Source organism: Trachypithecus francoisi, unplaced genomic scaffold, assembly GCF_009764315.1.
Source record: "Trachypithecus francoisi isolate TF-2019V2 unplaced genomic scaffold, Tfra_2.0 Lachesis_group17, whole genome shotgun sequence".
Taxonomy (NCBI): Eukaryota; Metazoa; Chordata; class Mammalia; order Primates; family Cercopithecidae; genus Trachypithecus; species Trachypithecus francoisi.
Window position 1 is genome coordinate 2,447,247 of NW_022681462.1, and position 21,407 is coordinate 2,468,653.

Genomic DNA, 21,407 nt, shown 5'->3' on the forward strand with positions numbered 1-21,407 from the left:
CTATGTTGTTTCTAATTCCATGCTGGCTCTCTGAGTGGTAAACAGTATCTCAAAGTGCAGAATATTACTAATAGTATAAAAATGAACTTTAACAGCAAAACAAATAAATGCTCATGCAAGTGCTAAATATCATTCAAAACTATGTCTGTATGTTCTTCCAGTGGTATTCCCAACGCTTAAAACATTTTTACAACTTGAATTCCTCTTTGGAATCAGTTGAGAGTAACAAAAGAAGATTATTAACATCATATCACAGCTCTAAACTGTTTCTGACCACCTTAAATAGAATTACTGCCAATGACTTCTGGTGGGTTCTAGAAATCAAATTGGCCCTCCCATCGGGACACACAGAATGGGGAACTAGGTTCTTTTAAATATGCCACGGCCAATCTGGGGAACACACCCAAACCTGAAGAAGGACTGAAGAAATCATGACTATTAAATTAAAAATAGGCCAGATGCAGTGGCTCAGGCCTGTAATCCCAACACTTTGGGAGGCCGACATGGGTGGATCACCTGAGGTCAGGAGTTTGAGACCAGCCTGGCCAACATGGTGAAACCCCGTCTCCACTAAAAATACAAAAAAATTAGCCAGGGGTGGCAGGCACCTGTAATCCCAGTTACTTGGGAGGCTGAGGCAGGAGAATCTCTTGAACCCAGGAGGCAGAGGTTGCAATGAGCTACATCGCACCATTGCACTCCAGCCCAGGCAACAGAGCGAGACTCTGTCTCAAAAAAAAAAAAAAAAAAGGAAGAAAGAAAGTCCTAAATTTTGTAAAATAAATATAAATGCTCAAAAACATAAAACGGCTGTAAATTTCTCCCTGGTGTACTGAAAATAACCTAGGATTTGTAAAACCATTGACTAAGAATAGTCACACTCTGTCAAATTTATCATTTCAACCAAATTGCTGGGCTAATCAAGTAGCTCCAGATCAATTTTCAAGGGACATGCTGTCAAATCTGTCATTTCAACCAAATTACTGGGCTAATCAAGTAGGTCCAGATCCATCTGCAAGGGACATGCCAGGATAAAGACATAAATACTAATTTGAGATTTTCGAGAGTTGCGCATAAAAGTATTAAAAAATTACACTAGATGGAAGTCCAGAATTACCAATGAAGCTCATCAAACATGTCAAAGGTCGACATTACATCTGAACACAACACACTCATTTCATTATGGAGTTGTTTTACATGTAATTTAAAGCCCAACATTTTGGAGCCCACTGCGTCCCCACACCTGTCATGCACACACACACACAAATCTATTGTAAATCACATTGTGAATAAGAGGTCTGAATTGCAAGATCACATACATTTCAATAATCACCAACCTTTCTACATTGACTGGTTTATCAAATTTAAACAAGATGTAGTCTCCAGCTATCGGCGTGATGGCCCAGAAGAAATCTTCTCCCATGTAAGTCTTCTCCAGCGTATGCCCTTGGTAGACCTTCAAGGAAGTAGACACCTCTGCAGGTGGGTTTACATGGATTTTAAGAAGTAACGGCTTCATGTAATCTTTATCCTGGGAGCAAAGACATATATGCTGTTAAACAATATACAGCTTATTTAAGAAGAAAAACAATAATTATACCTGAAATAACAAGTTGTATGTTCATGAGAAAATAAAATTAAGTCACCAACCGTGAGTTTTTGGATTTTTCCTGATAGTGATGAGTGCAGACCAACGTGTTGGAAAAGGGAAGGTCTGAAGCGAATTCGCAGATTTGCTTTCTGTCTATCACAGTGTTTCTAAATATTAAAAAAAAAAATCACGTTAGTGTTGCATAATAAAGTGAAATCTTGCCCTCATCGGGAAAATGAGAAGTCCTTTATTAAAATACTGAAAAGAAGGGCCAGGCATGGGTGGGTCATGCCTGGTAATCCCACCATGTTGAGAGGCCGAGGCAGGTGGATCACCTGAGGTCAGGGGTTTGAGAGCAGCGTGGCCAAAATGGTGAAACCCCGTCTCTACTAAAAATACAAAAATCAGCCAGGTGTGCACGCCTATAATTCCAGCTACTCGGGAGGCTGAAGCAGGAGAATCACTTGAACCCAGGAGGCGGAGGCTGCAGTGAGCCAAGATCGTGACACTGCACTCCAGCCTGGGTGACAGAGTAAAACTCTGTCACTAAAAAAAAAAAAAAAATTGAAAAGAAAACAACTTCAAGTCATAATTACAAGTCATATTTTTTTCTAGTCTTTGAGGCACTAATAGATTTGCTACTTACTTGATAGATAGTCATGATCCAGAAATTTAAAATAAGCATAGTTAAGGGAAGAATGAAGGGTCTAATTTCAACCATCCTTCAACACGTCAATAAAGATTTGACTTTTAACATTAAAATGCACAGACTATAGACTCGGGGTTTGGTTCAAATATACAAAATATTTTTTATTGAATAATATAATGAAGAATTTGCAAATTGGCTGGGCGCGGTGGCTGAAGCCTGTAATCCCAGCACTTTGGGAGGCTGAGACGGGCGGATCACGAGGTCAGGAGATGGAGACCATCTTGGCCTATACAGTGAAACCCCGTCTCTACTAAAAAAAAAAAAAAAAATTCAAAAAACTAGCCGGGCGAGGTGGCCGGCGCCTGTAGTCCCAGCTACTCGGGAGGCTGAGGCAGGAGAATGGCGTGAACCCGGGAGGCGGAGCTTGCAGTGAGCTGAGATCCGGCCACTGCACTCCAGCCTGGGCGACAGAGCGAGACTCCGTCTCAAAAAAAAAAAAAAAGAATTTGCAAAATATAAATGGCACATTTTGTTGCATGAAAGCAACTTGAAAATGTGAGGCACTCATTTGCCTAGAAGCAAGTAAATGATATGAAAAATTCCACAGACAATCTCTGTCAACATAGGGAGGGACACCTACGTTTTAACTGACAGTGCCCCATGGTCTAGACGCTCCATGTCCACCTGTCCTCACGTGTGGGCCTGTGTGTGAGGGCTGTGCAACACCGAGGGGCCCCTTGACAGATATTTTTAGACTTTTCATTTTCAATAACTTATATAAGTTTGGGGCCCAAAAAATCAAAAAACACATATTTATAAGAAATTTACACTTGGCTGGGCGTGGTGGCTCATGCCTGTAATCCCAGCACTTTGGGAGGCCAAGGCGGATGGATCATCTGAGGTCAGGAGTTTGAGACCAGTCTGGCCAATGTGGTGAAACCCCATCTCTACTAAAAATACAAAAATTAGCAGCCGGGCCTGGTGGCCCACATCGGTAATCCTAGCACTTTGGGAGGCTGAGGCGGGGACGATCACGAGGTCAGGCGATCAAGACCATCCTGGCCAACACGGTGAAACCTGGTCTCTCCTCAAAATATAAAAACTCGCCAGGTATGGTGTGTAGTCCCTGCTGCTGCTTGGGAAGCTGAGAAGCAGGAGAATCGCTTGAACCCGGGGGGCAGAGGCTGCAGTGAGCTGAGATTGCACCATTGCACTCCAGTCTGGGTGACAAGAGTGAAAGGCTGTCTCAAAAAAAAAAAAAAAAAAAAAAAAAAGAAAAAGAAAATAAAAGAAGAAGAAATTTACACTTTAGAAGACTTCCAATAATATACTGGGTGCTAAAATGCCTGTTTCTCAAGAGGTTTCACTTCACTGCCATTATTACTGTCACTAGGATACAGGTGAAATAGTGTATTTTCTTTGCACAAATACTCAAGTGGAAGGAAAAAGAAAGGGAGGAAGAGTCACAGGGAAGGGCAAAGGGTGGGAGAGGAGTGCGAGGTTGAGGAGACAGCGAAACCACCAACACAGTGTCTGGAACTCAGCCTGTCACTCCAGCGGCAATGGAAGGACTCAAGGGCCCAAGCGGGCTGATAACCTTTGGCAGAATGTGTGAATGATTCGCAGGGTTTCCCGGGCCACTGTCAAGGATGTGGTGACAGCACCCTCGACATTCTGGGGGAAGCAACTGAAGAATTACAGGCCACAGAAAAACATGGACTACAGAAGGGTGAAGGAATGGATGAAATCGTCCAAAAGTTCATGTACCCAAATTTATGGATGATTTAGAGGGTTTGTATGGTTTTAATTTTTACTACAGATTTTTTTTACCTCACAGGTTCATTTTAGAACCTAACCACATATTAAATAAAATTGCACAGGACAAATGAAATGCAAATGTATTGTAGGAGGTTAAAGATGACACTAACTGTTTTGTGTCCTACAATAAAAATTTCTGTAAGTCACAGTGAAAATACATGTAAGGACTGACATCTCTAAAAAATGAATTGTTGAAAACAATTTATATGTTCAACTAATTGTCGGAAAACAGATACTCTGCCATTTTGCTATATTCCATGATTTCCTCTAAAAATGTGTGTGTGTTTTTTGTTTAATTGTGTATGTGTGTTTTTTTTTAGACAGAATGCAATGGTAGCCTACAGACACCAGAGGGTAGTATCCTAAAAACTAGCAGGTATGACGATTCAACTATTCTAGGGAGTAGAAGGTCATGAAGTCACATTAATGCTTATTTGTTACAATGAATGGTAAGACAACTCTATGATGACACGTTCTTACAATAATACTTATCATTACACATCAAAATGGACCTTTTTAAGAATTTATACTTTTATATTTTGTGTATGCTTACACCAAGTAAATTAAAAGCTGTATTTTTTTCAGAGATACAATTCAAATTGGACAAGGAAAACATACCTAATTAGTCTTTTTTTAAAAAAATTACTGTTTTTTTTTTTTTTGTAGAGATGGGTCTTGATATGTTGTCCAGGCTTGTCCTGAACTTCTGGGCTCAAGTGTTCCTCCAGTCTTGGCCTCCCAAGGTGCTGGGATTACAGGTGTGAGCCACTGCACCTGGCCTAATTACTTTTTTTTTGGGATGGAGTCTTGCTCTGTTGCCCAGACTAGAGTGCAGTGATGCGATCTTGGCTTACTGCAAGCTCCGCTTCCCGGGTTCATGACATTCTCCTGCCTCAGCCTCCCAAGTGGCTGGGACTACGGGTGCCACCACCATGCCCGGATAATTTTTTTTTTTTTTGTATTTTTAGTACAGACAGGGTTTCACCGTGTTAGCCAGGATGGTCTCGATCTCCTGACCTCGTGATCTGCCCGCCTCAGCCTCCCTAAGTGCTGGGATTACAGGCGTGAGCCACTGCACCCGGCCTAATTACTCTTTTTTTTTTTTTTTTTTTTTTTGAGGCGGAGTCTCGCTCTGTCGCCCGGAGTGGAGTGCAGTGGCCGGATCTCAGCTCACTGCAAGCTCCGCCTCCCGGGTTCGCGCCATTCTCCTGCCTCAGCCTCCCGAGTAGCTGGGACTACAGGCGCCCGCCACCTCGCCCGGCTAGTTTTTGTATTTTTAGTAGAGACGGGGTTTCACTGTGTTAGCCAGGATGGTCTCGATCTCCTGACCTCGTGATCCGCCCGTCTCGGCCTCCCAAAGTGCTGGGATTACAGGCTTGAGCCACCGCGCCCGGCCTAATTACTCTTAATAATAAGATCTCTATGGTAATAATGTGCTATCTGAATGATCAAAGCAAAAATTATTATTCACTTACTTGACTACAACCATCATCCCAAAGGTAATCATATTATTATGAACACTGGCTTGTTGTGAGTAACACACTGAAAGGTACTTTAACGTGTCATTGTTTTGTATAAAATATTACTTCTATTTTATTCCTCATTTACAGACGTGTGAGGGTCTAATAAAGTCCGCAGTATACATGGAAAAAGAGAGTGAACAGGAAATAAGAACAAAACAAACTGCAATGGCATCGCATGCAAGAACAGATATGACTAACATCTACAGCCAATAGTTAGTGAACTGCCAGGGCTTACAAACACTAGAAACGTTTATCAGCAATTTAAAGAACATCCATCATCTTGAAACAGCTTCCTGCTTTACAGGATTTTCCACTGCTATCTAAAAGTTCTTCTACTACAGAAACTTTTTATCAGCTCAGGAAAGAAGTTTTATATCACCGACCTATTTAATGATTTATTTGCTAAATCTCTAAAAGTCACTTTCACGAAATACAGAAAAGAAACTCCCTCCACTCTGGTGAGGAATTAACTTACTGCATCTTTTTCAGGGTTGCAGACTTTCACCCAGAGAATATGGTCCAGGAGCCAATCAATGGGTTTCTCCTTGTAAAACATGAATATGAATTCTACAATCAGAGTAAGATCCGGCGCTTGAAACATTTTACCTGAAAAGATATTCCCAGTCAATAGCTGCAATACAGAAACCAGGCACCAAACTGGCTGACATTCGTGAACTCTTATCCACGATATACGCTGAAGCTTGCGCATTCAACTATAAAATCATCATAAACAATTTCCCCACTTGTATTATCAAAATTAAACAAAGTTGCTTTGGCTAAACTTTCTCATGAGCTGTCACCTGGATGTAAACAGATGTAGTAAATTCCTGATGTTATTATAATAATCTATCGTATACCTAATGGCCCAAAGCATTCAAAAGGCAAATCAGAGATTTTCCCTTCCTTTGTTACTAAGATTCTTCCCATTAAACACTGAGAGGTTTAGGTAAAAAATTTTCATCTAAATCAATAAATCCAAAAAACAAGGACTGCTAATTTTGTTTTCACTGAAGCATTCACAAGATGGTTTTTGAGTCTTAAGTTTTGAGTTAAATGATCAAGAAGGTCAAAGGTCCAGCCTCTAATGCTTAAAGTGTTAAAAAGTACCATAGGAGATGAAATGTTATCCTCTGAGTATTATTTGAACCCTGTAAATTTCCTTCAATTCTTCAACTTTAAACATAGATATATAAATATATTTTTTTTGAGATAGAGTCTCGCTCTTGTCCCCAAGGCTGGAGTGCAGTGGCGTGATCTCAGCTCACTACAACCTCCACCTCCCCCGTTCAAGCAATTCTCTTGCCTCAGCCTCCCGGGTAGCTAGGATTACATGTGCCTGCCACCACGCCAGGCTAATTTTTGTATTTTTAGCAGAGACAGGATTTCACCATGTTGGCCAGGCTGGTCTTGAACTGACCTCAGTTGATCCACATGCCTCGACCTCCCAAAGTGCTGGGATTACAGGCATGAGCCACTGCGCCTGGCCAACTTCAAACATATTCTTTATAGCTGGCTAATTTTGCAACAGCAGCCAAAAAACATTTAGAAATGAGTGCCCCAACTAGTTAAGAGAAAAACGAATAAAAATTAATCACCAAATGAGGACTTCATGCATTGCATGAAAATACTAGGAATTCATATGAGAAAACTCTCTGTGGTCCTCTTTTTAAAAGAACAGCAATCTTATGTTAACAAAGGAGCTGGAAATGTCAGAGAAGAAAAAATCAAACATGTTCACTAGGACCATGGTTGGCGTTGTGGAATATTCTACAGGAAACACAACCATCTGAGAAGTCTCCAAATTATCTTGGGTTGACTTTCATCATGTCATACAAAGAGGTTTACCTAACTTAAGTTTTCTCAAAAACAACCCATTTCCATAGGAAAAAAGACAACTTTAGGACAAGTAAGCACTTGGTTTTAGATTCTGCGAGTCACAGTTATTTCTGAAAAGGAGGTAAGTGTGACACTTTTCTTACCAATGAAGCCCAGCTGGGAAAACTCTAGAATCATCCATTCCTCAGAAGAAAGTTGAAGTGCAAAATTTTTTATGGTATTAAAATAATTTTGTTTGACAATAATATCATCTTCAAGCTAGAGAAAATTGAACAACCATATTAATACATCAAAAAAAAAAAACAAGGAAAGGTATTGAGAGAAGGACATTATTATGGACAAATACAAGCACACTTTTATCATGAAAATCAAGAAAACAATGGTAAAAACAATAAAAAAATAAAGCTAGAGATTATTAAAAGAAAGTGAAGAAAATAAAATGGAAGAAATACATCGTAAGTCAACTAAGCTGCTCCTTTCTACGGGAAATAACAATGAGGAAAATGAGGAGATCCTTTCCAAGTAAGACAGCTGGAATGATGCTGACATGTGAGTGGACGGGGCAGAGAGAGAATAAGATAAAGGTCTTATTACAGCAGAAATTATGGGGATAGGGGGAGAAAAGAGAGAGAAGGAGGATATCAGGATACATTCTATGGGGGAGAAAGCACAAAGAAAGTTTATACTGCATTTAGTAGTCTTCCTGTTAGTTGTGATAATGGTATTGATATTTTGAAGCTATTTAGGTATATTATAGAATAAAAAATTATATTATTAGGATATTATTAAAAACCAAGACTTTTAATATAAAAGAAAATACATGTAAACGTTTGAAAAGCTAAGTACGAGCCCTGTAATTTTATTATAACCCTGAAATCTTACATCTTAATCCAGTGTGAATTGGAACTATCAATACAAACTTGTGATTTTTTTCCTCTGTAAAATAAAATACACTTTTTCTTGCTGAAAGTCCTGGAAGCAAAAACAAGACAATAACAATGAGCACCTTTAAGCACCCAGATTGTGTTTCTACATGCCACACACCCTGCAGAGGAACAGAGCTCCTCAGAGAAATCATCAGTTCTAGATCTGGGATAGAAAATCATCAAAGAAGCAATCACCATTACTGAGGCCAGGCGCCGTGGCTCACGCCTGTCATCCCAGCACTTCGGGGGACCAAAGCAGGTGGATGGTTTGAGTTGCCCAGGAGTTCAAGATGAGCCTAGGCAACAGAGCAAGACCTCATCTCTACAAAAAATAAAAAAATTAGCCAGGCATGGGGGTGGGTACCTGTAATCCCAACTACTCGGAAGGCTGAAGCAGGAGGATCACTTAAGCACCCCCAAAAGATTGCTGGACTTATATAGAAAGGATACAAAAGCCAATTTGAAGGGGTTCCCACTGGATTATGATGTACCAATGAAAGCATCAATAAGAATAATGATTGTAATGGACTGGGGCAAATCAAATGTATTTTAAATATCCATGAGTTCATAATGATACATTGTTTTAAGGGGATACACGTGCAGGTCTGTTACATGGATAGATTGCATAATGCTAAGGTTTGGGCTTCTACTGAACGCGCCACCCAAATAGTGAACATAGTACCCAATAGGTAACATAATGATACTTTAAAAACAGCCATCACGGGAAATTGCTAAGGCACCAACTTTAAAAATTAGTAAGAGAATGAAATCAAGCATTTACTCCAGCTTTAAGAACTATTTTTCAAGTTAATCTAATAAAGGGAAGAAGAGACCATCCTGGCTACCACGGTGAAACCCCGTCTCTACTAAAAAATACAAAAAACTAGCCGGGCGAGGTGGTGGGCGCCTGTAGTCCCAGCTGCTCGGGAGGCTGAGGCAGGAGAATGGCGTGAACCCGGGAGGCGGAGCTTGCAGTGAGCTGAGATCCGGCCACTGCACTCCAGCCTGGGCGACAGAGCGAGACTCCGTCTCAAAAAAAAAAAAAAAAAAGAAGAACTCAACATAGCATGTAGAACTAAGCTAAGAGCATCAGCAATTACAGAATTAGGAAAGCACCACTTGGAAACCGCTAATGAAATAATTGATCTAGGGAAAAAGAATCAATGGATGCTGAAACCTTAAGTGGAACAGCGGCTGGAGAGCTAAGTTCATAATGCAGCAACGAGGCGGGTAGACGGAACCCACTGATTACTCTCAGCATCACTGCAGGTGGGACTGCCTGAGGTAACGTGCTTTCTTTTTTTATTTTTATTTTTTATTTTTGAGATGGAGTTTCCCTCTGTCGTCTACAATGGAGTGCAGTGGTGTGACGTCGGCTCACTGTAACCTCTGCCTCCTGGGTTCAAGTGATTCTCCTGCCTCAGGCTCTCTGAGTAGCTGGGACTACAGGCACATACCACCACGCCTAGCTTTTTTGTATTTTTAGTACAGACGAAGTTTCACCATGTTGGCCAGGCTGGTCTCGAACCCTTGACCTCAGGTGATCTGCCCACCTCGGCCTCCCAAACTGTTGGGATTACAGGCGTGAGCCACGGCGCCCGGACCATAACACGCTTTCTTATGCACTACCATACGAATTACCCAGTACCACCTGTGAAGTGCCTGCATCATGTATCACTTTTCCAGAAGGCACCGTATTCAACTCAGAGTTCTTTGCAATAAAGCACTTTATGAAACTGTGTGATGCTGTCGGTGGAAACTCCATTCTAAGCCACAGCATCTCCCTTTCCCCTGAGGTGTATGTCTGTGGCAATCACAAGGTAACCCCTGACTCCACTGCCTTTTGGAAAGCGTTCTTTAAGAGTCATGGGTGTGATACATTCCCAAACCATGCAACCCTGGAGTCATATCCCAAGGGGATAATTATGAAGTGTGGAATAAATTCCTTTTCCACATCACCTCTTAGTCTTCAACAAAATGTCCCAGGTAAAATCTATGTATGAACATTTAAAACTATCATTAACTGAGAACTTTTTAGACTAGTATGTTTTTCCCACTAATACTTTGTAGATGACAATGAACTCACTGAGAGAACTGCACATAATAAGCATATGTGAAGACTTGAATATAAAGCAACTCACTCTTTCCTGAGGCATAATTTTTGGGCAAATGTGATTAAGAATGTTCAGGCCAGGTGCCGTGGCTCATGCCTGTAATCCCAGCACTTTGTGAGGCTGAGACGGGTGGATCACTTGAGGTCAGGAGTTTGAGACCAGCCTGGCCAATATGATGAAACCCTGTCCCCACTAAAAATACAAAAAATTAGCCAGGCATGGTGTTAAGTGCCTGTAATCCCAGCTACTTGGGAGGCTGAGGCAGGAGAATCACTTGAACCTGGGAGGCGGAGGTTGCAAGGAGCAGAGATCACACCATTGCAGTCCAGCCTGGGCTAGAGGGAGACCATGTCTCAAACAAACAAACAAAAAGAAGAATGTTCAAGCCTGGGCAACAAAGTGAGACCCTGTTTTTACAAAAAGTCAAAAAAAAAAAATAAATTATCCAGGCATGGTGGTGCATGCCTGTGGCCCCAACCACACTGGAGGCTGAGGTGGGAGGATCACATGAGCCAGGTCAAGGCTGCAGCGAGTCGTGAACTGTGTTTGCATCACTGCGCTCCAGCCTGGGCAACAGAGGAAGACCCTGTCTCAAAAAAAAAAAAAAAAAAAGTTCATTGACGCCAGTGGCTCACATCTGTAACCCCTGCTCTTTGGAAGGCAGAGGTAGCAGGATCATTTGAGGCCAGGAGTTCAAGACCCGCCTGGGCAACATAGCGATACCCTCGTCTCTACCAAAAAGAAATACAAAAATTAGCCCGGTATGGTGGCGCATGCCTATAGTCCCAGCTTCCTGGGAGGCTAAAACAGGAGGATCACTTGCGCCCAGGTGTTTGATGCTGCCATGAGCTATGACTGTGCCACTGCGCTCCAGCCTGTGTGACAGTCAGACTCTGTCTCTGAAAAACAAAAGAATGTTCACTGAATTTAACTTTGAAACAGCTGAACAATTAGAAACAATCTAAATGACCAACAAGGTTGATTATGATATCTGAATAACAGGACTTCAAGAAGGGATTAAAAATGACACCAATCTATATTCACTGGCATATAAAGGTATGTATCAACAATATGTTAAGTGACAGCAAAAAAGGTTATCAGACAGTATATACAGTATGATCCTCCATTGTAAAAGAGGGCTGTGTGAGAGTGACATCAGCAAGACAGAAACAGAAAACTCAGACACACAAGACGCATTCTCCACACAAGACACAGATTCAAAATCTGAGCATGTGACAGCCAGAGGCCCTCTCTGGGGCACAGTGCACCATGAGGAAACTCTCAATTTCCGACTTCTCCCTGAGGACAGAAAGAAGTTGGTGTACGCCCAGTGTTTCTGACTTTTTCAAGTGCAGCCAGAGGGAATGATTTCTGTCTCATCTAAATCAAAGTAGTGACAGGAACAGGGCAGCAGGTTGGGAGCTAAGAACAAAAGGCCATCACTTGGCACCAGAGGTTGCAGTACCAGAGACAGAAACCAGGTGGAGCTCCAGGGCTGCAGCTTACTACAATACCAACAAGGCCACAGTGCTGCAGAGCTCCTGGGTAGAAGTCCGTGAACTTCAGTTAGGAGATTACACCCACAGGCGGAGCGTATGTGGCCCCCGAAAAGGCTCAAAAGGCTCCAGAGTCTTTAACCAGGCTGACTGAAGAAAATCCTTCCACTACAAAACCAGACTGCAAAGACTGGGAGAGGTGGCTGATTTTTCAAATGCCAAGATCCCAACAACAAAAATAAGATACACAAATAAACAAAAATATGGCATATCCAAAGGAACAAGTTAAAACTCCAGAAACCAACCCCAAAGAAATGAAGACATATGAATTGCCCAGTAATTCAAAATAACTGTCATAAGATTGCTCAGTCAATTAAAAAAGAGCAGAGATAGACAACTAAATGAAATCAGGAATATGATGCATGAACAAAATGAGAAGATCAACAGAGATAGAAACTATAAAGAGCCAAACAGAAATTCTAAAACTGAAGAATACAAAACCTGAAGTGAAAATTTCACTAGAAGGACTAAACAGCAGACCTGAGCAGGCAGAAGAATCAGTGAACTTAACGATAGGACTTTTGAAATTACTGAGGCACAGGAGCAAAAAGAAAAAAGAAGTAAAGAAAAATGATACCCTAAGGGACCTACGGACAGCATAAGGCGAAACAACACACACATTATGAGAGTTCTACAAGGAGAACAGAGCCAATTTCAACTTCCCAAATATGAAGACAGAAATGGGCACACAAATTCAAAAAGTTCAAAGAACCCAACTACAATAAATCGATCTACACCAAGAAGTATCATAATGAAACTGTCAAAAGTCACAAAGAAAGGATCTTGAAAGTCGTAAGAAGAAAGTGACCCAACAAATACAGGATAACATCTACTAGATGATGAGCAGATTTGCCAGCAGAAACTTTATAGGCTAGAAGAGAGTGGAATGATATGTTCAAAGTGCTGAAACATACTAAACAAAAACCAATCAGCCAAGAATATTGTATCTGACAAAATTGTAATTCAAAAGTAAAGAAGGCCGGGTGCGGTAGCTCACACCTGAAATTCCAGCACTTTGGGAGGCAGAGGCAGGTGGATCACCTGAGGTCAGGAGTTTGAGACCAGCCTGAACAACATGGTGAAACTACCATCTCTACTAAAACTACAAAAATTAGCTGGGTGTAGTGGTGGGCACCTGTAATCCCAGCTACTCGAGAGGCTGAGGCAGGAGAATCACTCGAACCCATTAAAAATACAAAAAATTAGCCAGGCATAGTGGCAGGGGCCTGTAACCCCTGACTCGACTGTCTTTTGGAAAGCATTCTTTTTGTTTTTTTTTTTTTGAGACGAGTCTTGCTCTGTCGCCCAGGCTGTAGTGGTGTGATCTCGGCTCACTGCAAGCTCCGCCTCCCAGGTTCATGCCATTCTCCTGCCTCAGCCTCCCCAGCAGCTGGGACTGTAGGTGCCTGCCACTACACCCAGCTATTTTTTTTTTTTTTTGATTTTTAGTAGAGATGGGGTTTCACTATGTTAGCCAGGATGGTCTCAATCTCCTGACCTTGTGATCCACCCACCTCGGCCGGAGAGCATTCTTTAAGAGTCATGGGTGTGATACATTCCCAAACCATGCAACCCTGGAGTCATATCCTGAGGGGATAATTATGAAGTGTGGAATAAATTCCTTTGCCACATCACCTCTCATCTTAGTCTTCAACAAAATGTCCCAGGTAAAATCTATCCTGTATGAACCTTTAAAACTACCATTAACTGAGAACTTTTTAGGCTAATATGTTTTTCCCACTAATACTTTGTAGATGACAATGAACTCACTAAAAGAATTCCACATAATAAGCTAATGTGAAGACTGGAATATAAAGCAACTCCCTCTTTCCTGAGGCATAATTCTGGACAAATGTGATTAGATTAAGAATGTTCAGGTTGGGCGCAGCAAGGTAGAGGTTGCAGTGAGCTAAGATCGTGCCACTACTGCACTCCAGCCTGGGAAACAGACTCCATCTCAAAAAAAAAAAAAAAAAAAAAAAGAAAAGAAAAGAAAAAAGAAAGAAAGAAGAAATTAAGACTTTCCCAGATAAACAAAAGCTGAGTGGGTTCATTACCACTAGATCTGCCCTATTGCTGAAGGAACATTTTCAAGTGAAGTGAAAGGTCAATAAGCAGTAATAAAGCACCATATAAAAATAAAAAAATCCCTGGTAAAGGTAAATATAAAGATAAATATGGATGTAGTAAGGTAATGCAGGTGCATGAATCACTTTAAAATCTGGTACCCCTTTTAAATCTTTTAATCACATTAAAATCACTTCTTAAAGACCAAAAGCATAAACAATAATTATAAATCTAAGTTAATGTATATGCAATATAAAAAGAGGTCACTGTTGTCATTGGTAAAATAGAGTGCAGGGGACACAGAGATGTCAAACAGTAGAGATTTTATTTGTCACTGAAGTAATCAGCTTTAAACAGATTGTTATAACTTTAAGATGTCTTATGTAATTGCAATGGTAACTACAAAATGAATATCTATTGAATATACACAAAGGGAAACAGAAAGGGAATCAAAATACGTCACTATTTTAAAAAATCAACAAAACACAAAAGAAAGCAGCAAGAGAGGAAAAGATAGACAAAAAGTTCCAAGACATACAAAAAATAAAGTAAATGGCAATAGTAAGTCCTTCTGCATTAGTAATCACTAAAAATGTAAATGGGTCAAACATCCCAATTAAAAGACACAGTTAGGCCAAATGAAAATTTTTAATGAGATCCATTAATATACTATCTACAAGAAATTTACTTTACATCAAAAGACACACATGGGTTAAAAGTGAAAGAATGAAAAAAAATAATTCATGCAACCCAGAACCGAAAGAAAACAAGGGTGGCATACTTAGACAAAATAAGACTTTAAGACAAACACTGTCACAAGAGACAAAGAAGGACATTATATAATAATAAAAGGGTCAGTCAAATATCTGAAAAGACATAATAATTCTAAATAAAGATGCACCTAATAATAGAGGTCTCAGAGATACGAAGTCAACACTGACAGAACTGAAAGAAGAAACAAACAGCACCACAGTAATAGTAGGAATTTCAACATTCCACTTTCAGTTATGGACCGATCAGACAGAAGATCAACAAGGAAACACTGGACTCAAACAACGCTATCATCCAATGGACCCAACAGACATAAAGAACACTGATCCCAACAGCAGCAGAATACACATTCTTCTCAAGAGCGATGGAACATTCTCCAAGACAGATGACATGTTAGGCCCCATAATGTCTCAACAATTTTTTTTTTAAGACAGGTTTTCACTCTGTCACCCAGGCTGGGGAGCAGTGGCACAAAGCTCACTGTAGTCTCGATCTCCTGGGCTCAACTGATCCTCCCACCTCAGACTCCCGAGTCGGTGGGACTACAGGTATGCACCACCACGCCCAGTGATTTTTTTGTATTTTTAGTAGAGACAGGATTTCGTCATGTTGCCGAGACTGGTCTTGAACTCTTGAACTCCTGAACTCAAGTGACCTGCCCACCTCAGCCTCCCAAAGTGTTGGGATTACGGGTGTGAGCCAGTGCCGCCCGCCAACAAATTTAAGAAGCCTAAAACTATGCAATGTATCTTCTCTGACTACAACAAAATGAAACTAGAAGTCAATAGCAGAAAACTAAACTCGGAAAATACACAGATGTGTGGAAATTAAACAACTCGTCCCTAAACAACCAACAGGTCAAAGAAGAAATCACAAGGGAATTTAGAAAAAAATCCAGAAACAAATAAAAACAACAACAACAACAAAATACCAAAATGTATGATACGTAGCAAAAGTCATACAAAGAGGGAAGTTTATACCAGTAAACATTTACATTAAAAAAAGAGAAGAAGAAAGATCTCAAAATCAGCAACCTAACTTTATACCTCAAGGAAATTGAAAAAAAGAAAACAAACGAAACCCAAAATTAGCAGAGGGAAGAAAAAAAAAAAAAAAGATTAGATCAGATAAATAAATAGAAAAAAAAAAAAAAAGCAGAAAAAACCACAAAGAAACCTAGAGTGGGTTTTTGAAAAGATCAATAGAATGAATAAACCCTTAGCCAGATTAGCTAAGAAAAAAAGAAAGAAGATTCAATTAACTAAAAGTAGAAATGAAAGAGGGAACATAACAACTGATATCACAGAAATAGAAGAATTACAAGTGACTACCAGGAACAACTATGTGCAAACAAATTGAATAATCTACAAGAAATGGATAAACCTCTAAAAACATACAACTTTCCACGGGTGAATTACGGAGAAATAAAAACTTTGACCACACTCATAAGAACGAAGAGGATTAAAGCAGTAATCAGAAACCTCTCAGCAAAGAAAAGCCCAGGACCAGAGAATTTCACTGGAGAATTCTGCTTAATACTTAAGGGAGAACGGACATCAATCCCCCTCAAACAGCTCTCTTCCAAAGAACTGAAACAGAGGGAACACTTTTCAAACACATTCTATGAGGCCAGCATTTCTCTGACACCAAAACCAAAGACACGAGAAAACAACAGACCAATATCCCTGACGCAAAAATCCTCAACAGAACACTAGCAAATGGAATTAAACTGCGCATTAAAAGAATTATGTATACCATAACCAAGTGGGATTTATACCTGCAATACAGGGATCGTTCAACACACAAAAATCAATTAGTGTAATATATACTACATTAAGAAAATGGAGGGAAAAAACACGTGATCATCTCAATTGATACGGAAAAGCAGGTGACAAAATTCAAGACACTTTCTTGATTTAAAAAAGTGACAAACTACAAATAGAAAAAAAAAACTTTTTCAACCAAATAAAGGTAATACATGAAAAACCCATTGGTAATATCAAACTTGGCAGTAAACAACTGAAAGCTTTCCCTCTAAGATTAGGAGCAAGGCAGGGAGTCCCACTTTCACCACTACTAGTCAACATAGTGCTGGAAATCCTAATCAGAGCTATTAAACAAGCAAAAAAGTAAAAGGTACCCAAACTGGAAAAGAAGAAGTAAAATTATCATTATTTGCAGATGAAATGATCTTATACGTAGAAAAAACTGAAGAATCCACCAAAAACTACAACTAATAAATGATTTCAGCAAAGTTTCAGGATCCAAAATCAACACACAAAAATAGTTGTATTGGCCGGGCGCGGTGGCTCAAGCCTGTAATCCCAGCACTTTGGGAGGCCGAGACGGGCGGATCACGAGGTCAGGAGATCGAGACCATCCTGGCTAACACGGTGAAACCCCGTCTCTACTAAAAAATACAAAAAACTAGCCGGGCGACGTGGCGGGCGCCTGTAGTCCCAGCTACCCGGGAGGCTGAGGCAGGAGAATGGCGTAAACCCGGGAGGCGGAGCTTGCAGTGAGCTGAGATCCGGCCACTGCACTCCAGCCTGGGCGGCAGAGCAAGACTCCGTCTCAAAAAAAAAAAAAAAAGTTGTATTTTTGTATACTAACAATGACCAATCCAAAAAAAAAAAAAAAAAATCAAGAAAACAATCCTATTTACCATAGTATTAAAAAAGATCAAATACTTAGGAATAAACATAACTGGGGAGGTGGAAAATTTTTCTACAAAATATTTCTAAAAGAAATCAAAGAAGATACAAATAAATGGAAAGACATCCTGTGCTCATGTATTGAAAGACTTAATAATATGAAAAGGTCCACACTACCTAAAGTGATCGATAGATTCAATACAATCCCTACCAAAATCCCCAAGGCATTTTTTACAGAAATAGAAAAAAATTCTCCTAACATTTACATGGAATCTCAAGGAGTCTCAAGTGACCCTAAACAGTCAAAATAGTCTTGAAAAAAAGAGAACACAGTTGGAGGCCTCATACTTCCTAATTTTAAAACATGCTACATGTCAGGCGCAGCAGCTTATGTCTATAATCCCACGACATATTGTGTCTTGGTAAAAACTGGACTGTTGTGCTGCTCAAAAAATTGGACTGTTAGAATTAAATGTCAATTTTATTATTTTCAAAATAGTGGTAAGAGTACTGTGGCCTACAAAAAAAAATTATTTCATTGTAAGCCCACTTAAGAAAAATTGTAAGAAAATTCCTCTTTAAAATCTGCCAAATAATGACATCTTAGTTCTTCTTGACAGTGAAGAGAGGGAAGAGGGGAGAGAAGATGGGGGAATGGGAGAAAAAGAGGAAAAAGGTAAGGCATCCCTACTCAGTGGAGAAACCACATGCTTGGTTAACATGGAGACCCCTCTGCTCTGAGATAGTGATGATTTGTCAGAACTCGGAGGGTTTGCACTTTCAAAACTTCCTGTTTTAATGAAAACATACCCTTGATAACACTTTTTCTTCACAAGTGTGAAAAACATGAAAGGAAAAACCACACTTACCTGAATGTAATATATGCCCTTTTCTTGAGCATACATCATTAGAAAACAGTAATCTAGGTTTTGCTTTGTTCTCCATCTGAAATAAACATTTGCAAAAAGTAAGTTAGGAATCAGACTCAAACTCAGTAAAATAAGATTAAATGTATAAACTTCAAGTGTCTATATGTCATCTATATATATGTACACACACACACTCAGGACAAAGAGTCAAAGAAAATTCACTTTCCTCTAATGAAGCCTTTATCAAAATGTATTCCCAAGAACACTAATCCTCAAGCTGTCCTGAGGAAAAAAGGAGTCTAATTATCAAGTAAGTCTGTATACATATTCCCCTTCTAGAAACATATTAGTTCATAAGAGGCACGAAAATATCCAGCAGTAAAGACATTTATTGGAAAAAAATTTCTTAATACATATTTTTTCCAAACTTCCTTGACCACAGATCCTTTTTTCAGTAATATCTTCATGTTTTCTCAAACGAGCGCTTCAAAAATTGCACTTTTAGGATCCCTGCTCTGGTGCCTAGGACTGTCTGCATGCAGATAAAAGTTCATAAATATGTACCGAATGCTTAAAAAATTCGTATTTAAATTTACAGTATTAAACCCTGTCACTGAATTCCTGGTAGCCTACAGAAACACTCTGTTGAAAGTTAAATAAGAGAAGTGGATCTAAAAGCTAGTTTAAGAAAACACAGTAAAATAAAAGCTGATGTGAAATTTTTACATATTCTAAGAAAAGTCCACATTATTTTCACAAGTGTCCTGGACTTAATGAGACTGACCTAGAATATTTTACCAAATTCCCCTCTAAAATGTTTTCAGCTTCGATAAATAAAAACTACATGTATGAGATGTTTACGCTCCCAAGTGCGGAAGGTTTTAAACGGCACGTGCTCACCTCACTCTTTCTTTGGAGTCTCCAAACGTCTCTTTTAGGTTTGTCAAGTCCGGATAGTAGCTTTCAGGGGGTGATATGACTTCCACCAAGCCAGAACTGATTTCTTTAGAAAATCTATTATGAGAAAGGCTAGCTGAGTTACTTAAGTTCTGTAGGATTTTATTTATCTTAAAGCTCAATACACTGTGTTTAACATAAAACACATCAGTAATCATTTGTAGCAACGTATAATGTTATGGCCACAAGGTGTTCAATGGAGCATCTCCATCATTGATTTCATTTACAGAAAATACAGTTTTTTTCTAATAGCAAAAGTTTTTTTTTTTTTAAAGTAATGCTTTAAAAACTATAAAATACTGCTCTTATTAAAGGAGCATAGAAGTCCTAAGCCAACTGTAGGCATTAACATTCCTAAAATGTAACTGAATTACAAAAACAAATCAAGGTCTCACAGAGAATAGAAAACTGAAGAAAAACAAATGAGTATGTATCTTTAAATACATATATTTATGCAAAAACCAAAGTTCTGACGTCTTCGAGAAGCTTTGCTTATGGGTTAGAGACCACATGTCATTCTCAACCAGTGTTTCTCAACTGGGGGTGACTCTGTCCCTCTGGGAGGACATTTAGCAACGTCTGAAGACATTCTGGTTGCCACAGCTGTGATCAGCACTACTGACGCCTGGTGGGTGGACATGAGGGATCCTGTCCCACATTCTACCATGCACAGGGCAGCCCCCACAACAAAAAATCATCTGCCCAAAATGTTCACTGGGCTGAGGTTCAGAACCCTTTCTAAAGTTTTTTAATTAGTCTGTACTGACCGAATTGTAATTTATTTTGCATTTGCATTCTCCCTTGATTCATTTATGCAAATCTCCACAAAATGCTAGTGCGACTGCCTGCCTTTGCACAAATGTTCTTAGTGCTTAACTGTGCTTTTTGTCTGAGCTTGGTTTTCTACACACTGAGGAAGATGTAAATCAACAGAATCCTTGCATAAGCCCACAGACTTGCCCCTGAGTCAGTGGGAAAGGGGTCCAATGATCACTGCTCTGTTCCTTTACTTAAGAACTCCACGCCAAACTGTGTTTCTCTAAGGACTTCCAAGAAACTCACCACTTCAGGAAAATCAAACAAATAGCAATTTAATCCTGAACTACGCATAATTTTTTTAAATATTCAATTTTAACATTTCGATGGACAAGGTGTCACATTATATTAAATATAGGGTTAGCAAATGATTGTTGCTTCTTTTTGGTCTTTTCTTTTTAAGTAGAAGGTATGTCTTTTAGGGTCAAAAACCAGATACAATTTAATGAAGAAATTCATAGCAAGACTAATTTTATTCCATTATTAAAACTATTAAGGCAATATTATAAAAAATAATATCTGAAACTTACTAAGCTTTCCCTCTGTTACCTACCATGTGCCTTGCTCATAGTAACCTGCTACTCAATCTTTGCAGAATAGAACAGATCAAGACATAGTTTAAAATTGAGGTCTGAAATTACTACATAAATATCTACCCTGACAACAGAAAAATCTTGCCTGGTAAATACAGTGTGAAAGATTTAATCTCACATGACTCTCTCTGTATTCACTGTCTTCAAGATTAAAGACTGTTATTTAATAGTGGTACCTACATAGGACATTCAAGTCTTATCTATAATGAAATACACCAATTTTTCCCATCACATAACTGGATATATATGCACCTACTTTACGACAATATAAAATACCAATCAGAGGTGATCTAGTAAACAATGAACTCCACAGAGAAATGAACTATCAGGGAAGGCATTTTCTTTTAGCAAGAAACCCAAGAGATAACAGTAACCAAAATATTCTTATGTTTATAATTAAGAAGAACTTACTCTTTCTCCAGGTTGGCTACAACACCATGTACATAATCAATATCTGTCTGGGAAAGAAAAAAAATGTATCTACATTCAAGTTTTTATGTTTTTATTTAACTGTTCATACTGAACTCAAAATTAAATGAATAAGAACATTCATTAAACACATACATTTTTAGACAATCGATTAAATTAGCATTTCTGTATTGTTCTATTGTATTATGGAATGTCATTGAGCACTTGCTGATAAAATAAGCAGATATTGACGTTTTTA

The 21,407-nt window shown here is 39.3% G+C and overlaps 1 protein-coding gene across 3 annotated transcripts in view; it reads right to left on the reverse strand.

The window, feature by feature from the left end:
* The window catches only part of MGAT4A (alpha-1,3-mannosyl-glycoprotein 4-beta-N-acetylglucosaminyltransferase A), a 128,927-nt gene that overhangs the window by 20,300 nt on the left and 87,220 nt on the right, over positions 1-21,407 (reverse strand). For all 3 annotated transcript variants that reach the window (XM_033238959.1, XM_033238960.1, XM_033238961.1), the window contains exons 6-12: positions 21,152-21,198; positions 19,275-19,388; positions 18,375-18,450; positions 7,561-7,675; positions 6,057-6,187; positions 1,651-1,758; positions 1,338-1,531 (exon numbers count right to left, since the gene is read on the reverse strand). In XM_033238959.1, coding sequence (XP_033094850.1) covers positions 1,338-1,531; positions 1,651-1,758; positions 6,057-6,187; positions 7,561-7,675; positions 18,375-18,450; positions 19,275-19,388; positions 21,152-21,198 — 785 coding nt within the window. The remainder of the gene's footprint in view (positions 1-1,337; positions 1,532-1,650; positions 1,759-6,056; positions 6,188-7,560; positions 7,676-18,374; positions 18,451-19,274; positions 19,389-21,151; positions 21,199-21,407) is intronic.